Below are 13,151 nucleotides of genomic sequence, written 5' to 3' on the forward strand. Positions count from 1 at the left end.
GTTTCTATTCACTTTCAACTTTTCCCTGAAGGTGATGTTAGCCCAGAACAGAGTGCACATTCATACTGAAAATATATTTGGTACATCAATTATTGCTGTGTCACGTCCACTCTCCAAGGCACTTAAAAATTTTTAAGTTTTTTTAAACACCTACATTGAGATGTAATTTACATGCTATAATATGCACCCCTGTAAAGTGTACAGTTCATTTGTTTTTTATGTATTTGTAGAGTTATATAACCATCACCACTATCTAATTCCAGAACTTTTTTTCCTACCCCAAAAGAGACACCATATTCATAGGAGTACTCCCCATTCTGCCACCCTAAACCCAACCCTGAGCCACCACTAATTTTATATCTCTGTAGACTTGTCTATTCTGGACATTTCATAAAACTGGCATCAGGGTTCATCCATGAAGAATGTATCTTTTTATGTCTGAATAATGTTCCATTTTCTGGATATACCGCATTAAAAAGAATTTTCTGGCCACTCCATGTGGCATGTAGGGTCTTATTTCCCCCACCAGGGATGGAACCCCTGCCCCCTGTATTGGTAGCTTGGAGTCTTAACTACTGGACCATAGGAAAGTCCCACATTTGCCAATGCAATCATCCACTGATGGACATTTGGATTTCCACTTTTTGGTTTTTATGAACATTAGTACAAGTATTTGTGTGGACATGATTTCCTTTCTCATGGCTATATATCCAGGATTGAGTCATGCTGGGTCATGTGGTAACTATATATCTCTTTTTGAGGAACTGCCAACTGTTTTCCAAAGTGGCAGCACAATTTTACATTCCCACCAGCAGTGAATGAAGGTTCTAATTTCTCCACAATCTCACAGTCTAACTAATGCTTGTTTTTATCTGTCTTTTTTATTATAGTCATCCTGGTGGTGTGAAGTAATATTGGGTTGACCAAGAGGTTCATTTGGGGTTTCCCATAAGATGTTACAAAAAACCTGAATGAACTGTTTGGCCAACCCAATACCTTATTGTGGTTTTACTTTGTATTTCCCTAATGACTAATGATGTTGAGCTTTGCTTCATGTGTTTATTAGCCAATTTTATATCTTTGGAGAAATGTCTGTTTAAATCCTTTGCATACTTTTAAATTGGATTATGTGTCTTTTTTATTTTTGAGTTGTAAGAGTTCTTTATATATTCTAGATACAAGTAGCTTAGCCAATATATATCATTTGCAGATAATTCTCCCATTCTGTGGGCGTCTTTCTACTCTCTTATATTTTTATAGCATGAAATTTTAAATTTAATATCATTTCTATCTTTTTTTCTTTTTGTTGCTTGTGCTTTTTGGTGTCATACCTAAGAAACCTTTGCCTAATCCAGTGTTACAAAGATTTACCTCTGTGTTTTCTTCCAGGTTTTCCTTTTAATTCTTAAATTTAGCTCTTGATCCATTTTTACTTTTTTTTTTTTTGTATAGTATCAGGGTAAGTGTCCTACTTTATTCTTAACATACAAATACATAGTTGTCTGAGCATCGTTTGTTGAAAAGACTCTTCTTCCCCTGTTCAATTATCTTATTATCATCCTTGTTGAAATCAGCTGACCATTAGTGTATGAGTTTATTTCTCAATTCTATTCTGTTGATTTCTATTTCTATTCTTATATCTGTGTACACTGTCTTGATTATTACGGCTTTGTAGTATTTTGAAATTGGGAAATCCGAGTCTTTTAAGTTTATTCTTCATTTCCATGGTTCTTTTGACTGCTCTAGGTCCCTGGCACTGCCATAAAATTTTAGAATCAGTGTCACTTTCTGCAGTTGATGGATATTCGATTCAATCTGTAGATCAATTTGGGGAATACTGCCATCTTAACAACTTTGAGTTTTCTGATTGTGAACATGGGATGTCTTTCTATTTATTTATGTCTTCTTTACTTTCTGTCAATGATGTTTTGCAGTTTGCAGTGTATAAGTCTTGCACTTCTGTTGTTAAATCTCTTCCTAAGTATTTTAGTCTTTTTGCTGCTATTATTGTGCCGCATACTAAGTTGCTTCAGTTGTGTCTGACTCTTTGTGACCCCATGGACTGTAGCCTGCCAGGTTTCTCTGTCCATGGGATTCTCCAGGCAAGAATACTGGAGTGGTTTGCCATGCCCTTCTTCAGGGGATCTTTCTGACCCAGAGATTTAACTCGCATCTCTTATGTCTACTTGCATTGGTAAAGTGAAAAGTGAAAGTGAAGTCACTCAGTTGTGTCCGAAATATATGCATAGAAATGCTGGAAAGAGGGTAGACGTAGTAGGAGTAGTGAATGTTCTGATTATTTCATGAATAAAGTATGAAAGCAAGGCCATCATCTGAGAAGGCAATGTTAGAGACAGAAGAGAGGAGAAGGTGTGAAATAACCTAGGAACATAGCCCATCAGACTAGAGTGAAGTTGCTCAGTCCGACTCTTTGTGACCCCGAGGACTGTAGCCCACCAGGCTCCTCCATCCATGGGAATTCTCCAGGCAAGAGTACTGGAGTGGGTTGCCACTTCCTTCTCGAGGGGATCTTCCCAACCCAGGGATCGAACTCTGGTCTCCAGCATTGCAGGCAGATGCTTTAACCTCTGAGCCACCAGGGAAGCCTTGCATTGGTAGGTGGGTTCTTTATGACTAGCACCACCTGGAAAGCTGCCATTATTAATGGAATTGTTTTTCTTGATTTTGTATTTAGATTGTTCATTGCTAGTGTGTAGAAAGAAATTGATTCTTTAAGTATTACCTTATATCCTACAAGCATGCTTGATATTATATATTAGTTTAACGGTGTTTTAGTGGAAATGTTATGATTTTCTACAAGCATGATTGTATCATCTGCAAATATGAGATAATTTTACTTTTTCTTTTCCCGTCTGGATGTACCCTTAAGTTTTAACCTTTTTCTTCATTATTTTAGCATAAAACAACTTTATATGATATTAGCTAATTGTATATGGTACATATACAACATTTTTCACTTTGTAGTACTTAAATACTTTAAAGCATATTAATTTTATTTTAATGGGTGTTAAAAATATGATAGCTCATAATTTTATGGTGTTGACTCAGGTGTCACTTTATTAGGATGTTCTTCCCTGAACATCCTGTTTAAAATGGCACATCTTCTTTCCTTTTCCTCTACCTTGCTTCATTTTTCCTTCCTACCACTTACCACTATACATATTACACACAAGCATACACTTACATATCACACATGTGAGATGTGGCTGCTTATTGTCTGTTTCCCTCTGCTAGGATGTAGCTCCCTGAGAGCAGAGACTTGGGTTTATTCTTTGCTGATGGCAGTGTCCAGGAAATTGGTACTCAGTAAATATTTGTCAGTGGTTAATTGTTTAGAATGGAGTTAAGACCAGTTCATCAGTTTCAAGTTGATTCAAGAAAAATACTGAATAAATGATTGTTCAGGAAATATACAAATATGGTAAAATTCATAAGGGCTGTATGGCATGCCAGAAAGTTGGGAAACTCTAACTTCAGTAACGAGAAGAAGCTGGATAGGAATGGAGTTTTAAAAATCATTTTCTGTGAAGTGAGAAGTTATTTGTTAGCTCACAGACTTTTCCCCAACCCAGATCAGGGAAGCTTTGAGGCCCACAAGCTGTAACAGATGAAATTAAATATATGTGGGAAAGTGGTTCCCGCTCCCACCACAGAAACCCTGCTGGCAGTTCTGGAGGTCGTCTGGGAATGTTTGAGGTGCTTTGGGCTACCCATGGAAACTTGGCTGATTGGTCTTGTCTTCTTCGCAGGGCTCTGTGTTTGCAGAGAGCAGAAATGACCATGACTGCCAACAAGAATTCCAGCATCACCCACGGAGCTGGAGGCACTAAGGCCCCTCGGGGGACTCTGAGCAGGTGAGTCGGGGAACACTGCCTGGGGAAGTGGAGCTCAGTGGAGGGTAGAATCAAAGGACACCTAACGCCCTGTGTCCTGGACAGGACTGCTGCCAAGTGCGTGTGGTTATCCTCATGATTCTGACAGTCATCCAGGTGAATCATCTGGGCCAAACTTTAACCACTGACCGAACAGTGAGATCTCAGGGCATTTTAGAATTTTGCTTCCTCATCTATAAAATAATAATAGTACTCTGTCTCTCAGAGTTTCCTTGAGGATTAAATGAGATGATAATGTCAGTGCTTAGCATAGTGCCTAGGAAAAAAAAAAAAACTTATTAAATATTAGCTCTGTCTCTGCAATGGGATAGAAGCTTCCAGAGCTGGCAATTAAAGGTACAACTGTCACCAGGGCTTCTCAGGTCTTGGCCTAGGCTAGATGCTGATTTCCTTGAAGAACTTCTTTTACTAAAGCCACATACCTTTCATAGCCCCTTCATCTGAATCTCAGCTGGATGGGTTTGGCTTTGGAACCTCAGCTGCTGGAATGGGTAGCTGTGAGAAGGATGCTCCTCTTAGATGGGGATCGGGCTCGTGGCCTCCTGGAGGGCGGGACTGTGCAGCGCCAGACTGAGTCCGGTGGAGTGGCACATACTCACGTCTACCCAGAGGTTGTGGTAGATGTTTGGTTCCTTCAGAGCTGGAATCCAGGTGTGGTTAGTAGAGAGGGGCACAGGCTGTAGCCCTGGGGAGTGGCTGGAGTTGAAGGAGGCAAGAGGAATTCTGTACACCGTACGTGCAGAGTTTGGTCCCAGTGGAAATGGTCTGGATGGACTGTACCAACTAAATGGAAACTGTTTGGTTCTGACACGTTAACTACGTAAGCGTTTGGGGCTCAGATAGACAAATTGACTATCTGCTCTGTAGCAACAAGAGCAGTAAGGAGACCCTCTGCCCACCCACTCTCTCTAACCTGGACTACAGTTGCTGGCGTACTTGCCTCCCTGAACGGGGTGAGGCTGAGGATGGCAGGGACCAGCAACCTCGTGGGTAAAGCTGATAGAAAAACCGAACTCTCCCAGGGCATGTTGGTGGCTAAGGCAGAAACAGACCTGGGTCCTAGACTCTTTGTCCCCCGTGATCTTGGGAACAACTTGGCGGGCTCTGGCCAGTCAGGGGGCATTTCCTCCTCTGCAGTGTGAATGTGAGTTGGCAGGTGGAGACTGGCAGCGAAGGTCCCCGTCTTTTTTATATGAGACTGTAGGGGTGAAAGAAGCATTATTTGTGATTTTACTGTTTTATTCTTAAGTTAAAAGAAATAGTATACTTAGAACCTGAATTAGAAATTACCGTACCCAGCAGCCCTCAGCTCCTTTAAGTATTTGTTTCTTCTTCTGATTTCCGCTTCGTGGGTGGGTGGGATGGGAGAGGCATTGTTTACATAAAGTCACAAAGCTGAATCAGAACTGCTGACAGGCACCCTAGTTTCTATTTGGAGTACAGCCCTACATGTTTCATACATTTTTAGAAATCCCTCTTCCTTTAGCTTCTCAGCATGCTTGCTGTCGTAACATGATGGATGGTACTTGTAAATATCTGAGTCTCTGATGTGCCTAAAAAAAGCCTTTCTCCCTTCTCAGTCTTCACTTCCCTTCCTTCCTGCCGCATTTCCACTTCCCTCCCTACTTTCCTCGGGTTTTGGCGTGGAGTCACAGGCCTTGTCTCAGAGGCTACTGCTGGGCTGCAGGTCTTACATCACAGTTGTCATCTGGCGGTGTCATCTGGTGGCTGCCTCCACCCGCAGTCGCATCTGGGGCTGTTCTTTGGGCCGAGTAGGGCAGTAAGTCAGCAGTTCATCTAGGAATTTGCCAGGCAACCCTGAGGGCTCTCCTTCTAGGTGCTAGGCTCTGTGGTGGACACTTTGTGTGAGGGACACAAAGGAAGGATCCATTTTCTTTTTTTCAAGGTATTTACAGTTTGGATCGATGACGTTGGCACCCTGATTTTTTAGTCGGGCCTTCTAATAGACATTTGCCTGGGACCTGGGGCCCTTTAACCATTGCCCATTCAGGAGTGCCAGTGAGAAAAGACTCCCAGGTGTGACCGGTTGGGGAGTGCAGGGGTGCTGGGGCCTGGGAGCCCTGGCGGCTTTAGGGATCTCTGTCCACATCATCCACATGGAGGCAAAGGAACCTGATGATATGGAGAAGCCTTTGTATCTAACTTTGGGGGCAGGGGTACCTTGGGGCATGGAAAACTGGTGGGGAAGGGCAGATGGTACCCTAAGGAAGTGCCGAGATAGGTATTTTCAAGGCTCTATCCTTAATTTGAATAAGACCTCACCTGGTGCCACCACTGAGCTAGTTTGGGTTAAAGATCCTAGATTCCATTGCATTATTAGCTTTTTATGGGTGTTTTGTTTATTATCTCCCTTTTCCTTTATAGCCCATTCTTGATTTGGTAAGATATGTAGGAGGAGGAAATCAACCTTTCATTTGACCACCAGAGTTCTGTTCTTTACTATGTTTGGGTCTCCTGAAGCAAGCTTCCCTTTCTCTTTGTTAGTGAGGCCAGAGGGGCGTGATGCTTCACCCTTAGCTGTTTTCCCTTCCCACGGGCTGCTCCCCCTCCAGCTTATTTAGATTTGGCTGCATCCATTTCTGGGGGTGGGAGGTGAGATTCTCAAAGCTCCTCTGAATTCTAGAGGTCAGGCTTTATGATGTTGGTACTGATGACCTGGGTGAGACTAGAAGCAGCTCAGTGACTTGAAAACAAAAAGCCGTTGTATTGAGAGCTAGTTCAGCCGTCTCGATGGGGTAAACTTTGCCACTTGGTGCTCTCAGGAGATTTCACTTGTGCTGTAAGACTTGTAAACCCCCCCTGAGGCAGCAGGGGCTGTTCTCAGAAGACTTGTCACGCCTGCTGATTTCCTCAACAGCTTCTTTACTGTGAAACTCCAGTGTGCAGGTCATTGTGACTTAAAAATACAAGCTATTGGTATTGTCTTTTAGGAACCTCGCCTCTGGATGTATGTGTGGGAAACCTGGGTGACTATAGAAGTATAGATTTCTTGGGGTCAAGGACTTTGACTTTTTTCTGTCTTTTCCAAGCCTGGAACGATACCCGGTATCCAGAAGACTGTTTGTTGACCAGTTGTCTAGATGGCTGTGAGATCAGCCTCATAGAGCATAGGCTACGTGCTATTTGAGTCCTTGTAGTTCTTTTATAATAGGTCTTATTAACTTAGTTTTTAAAAATTTATTTATAATTGTTTTACATCATTGTGTTGATTTCTGCCTATATCAACACAAATCAGCCATAGGTATACGTATGTCCACCTACTTCTTGAAATTCCCTCCCACACCCCACCCTATTCCACCCCCTAGGTCATCACAGAGCACTGGATTTGAGCTCCCTACGTCATATAGCAAATTGCCACTGCTTATCTAATTTTACATGTGGTGATATGTATGTTTCAATGCTACTCTCTCAATTCGTCCCACCCTCTCCTACCCTCTGTGTCCACAAGTGTGCTCTCTGTGTCTGTGTCTCCACTGCTGCCCTGCACATAGGTTCATCTGTACCATCTTTCTAGATTCCATATATATATGTGTTAATATACGATATTTGTTTTTCTCTTTCTGACTTAACGTCACTCTGTAGAGTAGGCTCTAGGTTCATCTACCTTATTAGAACTGAGTCAAATGCATTCCTTTTATGGCCGAGTAATAGGGCTTCCCACTCCCCAGGCTGGTAGGTGCCCAGTATCCTACTGGAGACCAGTGGAGAAATAACTCCAGGAAGAATGAAGAGATGGAGCCAAAGCAAAACAACACGCAATTGTGGATGTGACTGGTGATGAAAGTAAAGTCTGATGCTGTAAAGAGCAATATTGCATAGGAACCTGGAATGTTAGGTCCATGAATCAAGGCAAATTGGAAATGGTCAAACAGGAGATGGTAGGAGTGAACATTGACATGCTGGGAATCAGCAAGCTAAAATGGACTGGAATGGGTGAATTTAACTCAGATGATCATTATATCTACTACTGTGGGCAGGAATCCCTTAGAAGAAATGGAGTAGCCATCATAGTCAACAAAAGAGTCTGAAATGCAGTACTTGGATGCAGTCTTAAAAATGACAGAATGATCTCTGTTTCCAAGGCAAACCATTCAATATCACAGTAATCCAAGTCTGTGTCCCAATCAGTAATGCTGAAGAAGTTGAAGTTAAACAATTCTATGAAGACCTACAAGACCTTCTAGAACTAACACCCAAAAAAGATGTCCTTTTCATTATAGGGGATTGGAATGCAAAAGTAGGAAGTCAAGAAACACCTGGAATAATGGGCAGATTTGGCCTTGGAGTAGAGAATGAAGCAGGGCAAAGGCTAACAGTTTTGCCAAGAGAACGCACTGATCGTAACAAACACCCTCTTCTAACAACACAAGAGAAGACTCTACACATGGACATCACCAAATGGTCAGTACCGAAATCAGATTGATTATAGTCTTTGCAGCCAAAGATGGAGAAGCTCTATACAGTCAGCAAAACCAAGACTTGGAGCTGACTATAGCTCAGATCGTGAACTCCTTATTGCCAAATTCAGACTTAAATCGAAGAAAGTGGGGAAAACCACTAGACCATTCAGGTATGACCTAAATCAAATCCCTTATGATTATTCAGTAGAAGTGACAAATAGATTCAAGGAATCAGTTCTGATAGACAGAGTGCCTGAAGAACTATGGATGGAGGTTTGTGACATTATACAGGAGGCAGTGATCAAGACCATTCTCAAGAAAAAGAAATGCAAAAAGGCAAAATGGTTGTCTGAGGAGGCCTTACAAATAGCTGTGAAAAGAAGAGAAGTGAAAGGCAAAGCTCCAAAGGAAAGATATACCCATTTGAATGCAGAGTTTCAAAGAATAGCAAGGAGAGATAAGAAAGCCTTCCTCAGTGATCAGTGCAAAGAAATAAGAGGAAAACAATAGAATGGGAAAGACTAGAGATCTCTTCAAGAAAATTAGAGATACAAGGGAACATTTCATGCAAAGATGAGCACAATAAAGGACAGAAATGGTATGGAACTAACAGAAGCAGAAGATATTAAGAGGTGGCAAGAATACAGAGAAGAACTATGCAAAAAAGATCTTCACGATCCAGATAACCACAATGGTGTGATCACTCACCTAGAGCCAGACATCCTGGAGTGTGAAGTCAAGTGGGCCTTAGGAAGCATCACTATGAACAAAGCTAGTGGATGTGATGGAATTCCAGTTGAGCTATTTCAAATCCTAAAAGATAATGCTATGAAAGTGCTGCACTCAATATGCCAGCAAGTTTGGAAAACTCAGCAGTGGCCATGGGACTGGAAAAGTCAGTTTTCATTCCAGTCCCAAAGAAAGGCAATGCCAAAGAATGTTCAAACTACCACACAATTGCACTCATCTCACATGCTGACAGAGTAATGCTCAAAATTCTCCAAGCCAGGCTTCAACAGTGTGTGAACCAGAGGTTTAAGCTAGATTTAGAAAAGGCAGAGAAACCAGAGATCAAATCGGCAACATCTGTTGGATCATTGAAAAAGCAAGAGTTCCAGAAAAACATCTACTTCTGCTTCATTGACTATGCCAAAGCCTTCGACTGTGTGGATCACAACAAACTGTGGAAAATTCTGAAAGAGATGGGAATACCAGACTACCTGACCTGCCTCTGTATGCAGGTCAAGAAGCAACAGTTAGAACTGAACATGAAACAACAGACTGGTTCCAAATCAGGAAAGGAGTATGTCAAGGCTGTATATTGTCACCCTGCTTATTTAACTTATATGCAGAGTACATGTGAAATGCCAGGCTGGATGAAGCACAAGCTGGAATCAAGATTGTTGGGAGAAATATCAATAACCTCAGATATGCAGATGACATCACACTTATGGCAGAAAGTGAAGAACTAAAGAGCCTCTTGATGAAAGTGAAAGAGGAGAGTGAAAAAGTCGGCTTAAAACTCAACATTCAGAAAACGAAGATCGTGGTATCTGGTCCCATCACTTCATGGCAAATAGATGGGGAAACAATGGAAACAGTGAGAGACTTTATTTTTGGGGGGCTCCAAGATCATTGCAGATGGTGACTATAGCCATGAAATTAAAATAAACTTGCTCCTTGGAAGAAAAGTTATGATCAACTTAGCATATTAAAAAGCAGACACATTACTTTGCCAACAAAGGTCTGTCTAGTCAAAGCTTTGGTTTTTCCAGTAGTCATGTGTGGATGTGAGAGTTGGACTATAAAGAAATCTGAGCACTGAAGAATTGACGTTTTTGAACTGTGGTACTGGGGAAGACTCTTGAGAGTCCCTTGAGCTGCAAGGAAATCCAACCAGTCCATCCTAAAAGAAATCAGTCCTGAATATTCATTGGAAGGACTGATGCTGAAGCTGAAACTCCAACACTTTAGCCACCTAATGAGAAGAACTGACTCATTTGAAAAGACCCTGATGCTGGGAAAGATTGAAGGCAGGAGGAGAAGGGGATGACAGAGGATGAGATGGTTGGATGGCATTACTGACTTGATGGACATGAGTTTGAGTCAGCTCCAGGAATTGGTGATGGACATGGAGGCCTGGCGTGCTGCAGTCCATGGGGTTGCAAAGAGTCGGACACGACTGAGTGACTGAACTAAACTGAATAGGGCTTCCCCGGTGGTGCTAGTGGTAAAGAACCTGCCTACAAATGCAGGAGACATAAGAGACTTGAGTTCAATCCCTGGGTCAGGAAGATCCCACGGAGGAGGGCATGGGAACGCACTCCAGTATTCTTGCCTGGAGAATCCCATGGACAGAGCAACCTGGCAACCTGCGGTCCATAGGGCCGTAAAGAGTCAGACCTGACCGAAGCAACTTAGCACACACACACCCACAGTACGAGTGGGAGAGCTAAGTGTGCGTTCTTGCCCCTATTAGTTTTGTATCCTTGGGGAGTACCTCCGCTTCTCTGTGTCTGCTTCCCAAACTATCAAACAAGTGGGTGACCAGTGCAGGTCTTGTTAACTTTGGATTCCCTTTCCATTTAGTCCACTGACTCTGAGAAAGAGAGAAGAAAAGGAACCTTAGAGCTCATTTGGTCTCAGCCACTTGTTTGACAGTTTGGGCAACAAACCCATAAAGAGGAGGTACTCCTCAAGGATACAAAGCTAAGGGGAAGAATGCACGCCTAGCTCTCCTGCTCCTTCTGTTATTTTATTTACCACCACATTCATCTCCCTGTAAACACAACTGGGCTCTCCCTGCTCAGAAACTACTGTCATCTATGACACCATCAAACTTGACCTGGTTGGAAAGGCTTTCCCTAGAAGCCCTGATGTTTGTTTCTGCTTTTATCCTTCACTGCGCTCCTATAAAACCTGACAGTTCTACCAGTCTGGATACAGATGTTATTTCCTGCAGGGCTTTTCCTGACCACTTGGCTCAGAAGGATTTCCCTCCCCATCTGTATTCATTCTTAGAACCCTTGGTTCAGAGTCTCCGAGTGGCACTTTTAGTACCTCCTCAGGTGAAAAAGTGGATTTTTCCTGGTTAGATTGCTATGGGACAATGGTTCTTAAGAGTCTCGAAAGCCTTATTATTTAGAGGATCTGCATGGCTCATCCTTAAGATCCTTAGAAGGCCTTTAGTCTGTAAGAGTCAATGAGGCCAGGACTTCCTGGGCAGTCCAGTGGTTAAAACTTCACCTTCCAGTGCAGGAAGTATGGGTTTAGTCCCTGATTGGGGAGCTAAGACCCCACATGCCTCACCACCAAAAAGCCAAAAACATTAAAAAAAAAAAAAAGAAACAATATTTTAACAAATTCAATGAAGAATTTAAAAATGGTCCACAGGAAAAAACGCAAAAAGATTCAATGAGGCAGCACTTTAAATATTTTTTAGGTCTTGACAAAGCATCTTGCAGCCCCACTCTAGATTTTTTTCTGAAGATTTATTGAGGGATAATAAAAGTATTATAAACTATCCAATTTAAAGTTTTCGGTTTGATGAGTTTACAGACACGCACACAGAGTGTAACTGTCACCGCGGTCTGGAAGCCATTTCCTAATTTGAGAATTTTTTATTGCCTAGAGATAGAGACTGAAACGAGTTTTATGTTCTAACTCTGAAAGCCCTTTGTCATTTATGTTTCCTTTAAATTTTGCTGGAAAACTGAACAGTTCTTGTTTGGCTCATCTCTTTTCTCGTTCTCTAGTGACAGTTAGAAGGAGTCAAATGGCACCTTCAGCACTCTGCCTGGAAATGCCTTTGGCTAGTTCATCTCATTTATTTACCATGTTACCACAGGTGATGGAATTACCTAACTTTTCAATATTATGAGGTCCCCTTATCTCTAGCTTCTAACATTTTCTTTATTTTGTCTTAACCACCACCCCCAGTAGCCATGCCTCAGTCCCACAGTCAGTGTTCCAGGGTTTTGTTTCAACAGCGCTCCACTTCTTGGTACCAAAATTTGTGCCCGTTGTCTATTGGGACATAACCACTGCGGATTTCATAGTGTCAAACAGCCATGTTATTATGCCCACAGACTCTGTAGATTGGCTGGTTTCAGACAGAGACTGCACGCGTGTCTGCTGCTGCTCATGATGTCTGGAACCTCAGCTGGAAAGACTTCAAGGCTTAGGACGACCCAGTGGCTAGGGGCCGGTGTCTCCTGGAGTCGTCTGATCTCACACGTCTGGGGGGTTGATGCTGCCTGTTGCTGGGACCCCAGCTGGGATTGTCAGTCAGAACACCCTCTCCACGTGACCTGGGCTTCCTCACAGCCTGGGCGACTGGAAGCAGAAGTTGTTGGTTTCCTGGGGCCTGGGCCTGAAAAGTGGTGCAGGTTCATCTGTACCATATTCTACTGGTCAAGCAATCTCAGAGCCCAGATTCAGGATTAGGGGTCATTTTGACAGCAGGCATGTCATTTGGGTACTGTGTTTTAAAACCATCACAAATATCATTAGCAGGTTTTCCTGGAACTACATTTTTCTCCCTCTTGGCTTTGGATGGTGCCTGGTTCTGCTTTATATGGCAGTTCCATTTTTGCTAGACTAGGGCATTAGGGACGTTCCCATAAGGCATCATTTTTCACTTGTCTCAGAGATGGCTTATGTCTGGTAAATACTCTCTATTCAGTGCTGCTACTTCACAGAGGGCTAGGGATTGGTTCCCTCCCAGAGGAGAGCTCACCATTCCTCTTTGTGCTTCTGCAGAAATGAGCCAGGTGACAGGCAGATACATGTGCTTCCTGGAGGTGGAAAGGTGACT

General features: G+C 42.6%; 1 protein-coding gene across 1 annotated transcript in view; it reads left to right on the top strand.

Annotated features, from left to right (window-relative positions):
• DENND2B (DENN domain containing 2B) overlaps window positions 1-13,151 on the top strand; it is a 121,265-nt gene that overhangs the window by 57,390 nt on the left and 50,724 nt on the right. The window contains exon 2 of the mRNA XM_052652240.1: window positions 3,771-3,875. Within this exon, the coding sequence (XP_052508200.1) occupies window positions 3,796-3,875 (80 nt within the window). The 5' untranslated portion in view covers window positions 3,771-3,795. The remainder of the gene's footprint in view (window positions 1-3,770; window positions 3,876-13,151) is intronic.

Source organism: Budorcas taxicolor, chromosome 15, assembly GCF_023091745.1.
Source record: "Budorcas taxicolor isolate Tak-1 chromosome 15, Takin1.1, whole genome shotgun sequence".
NCBI classification, from domain to species: domain Eukaryota; kingdom Metazoa; phylum Chordata; class Mammalia; order Artiodactyla; family Bovidae; genus Budorcas; species Budorcas taxicolor.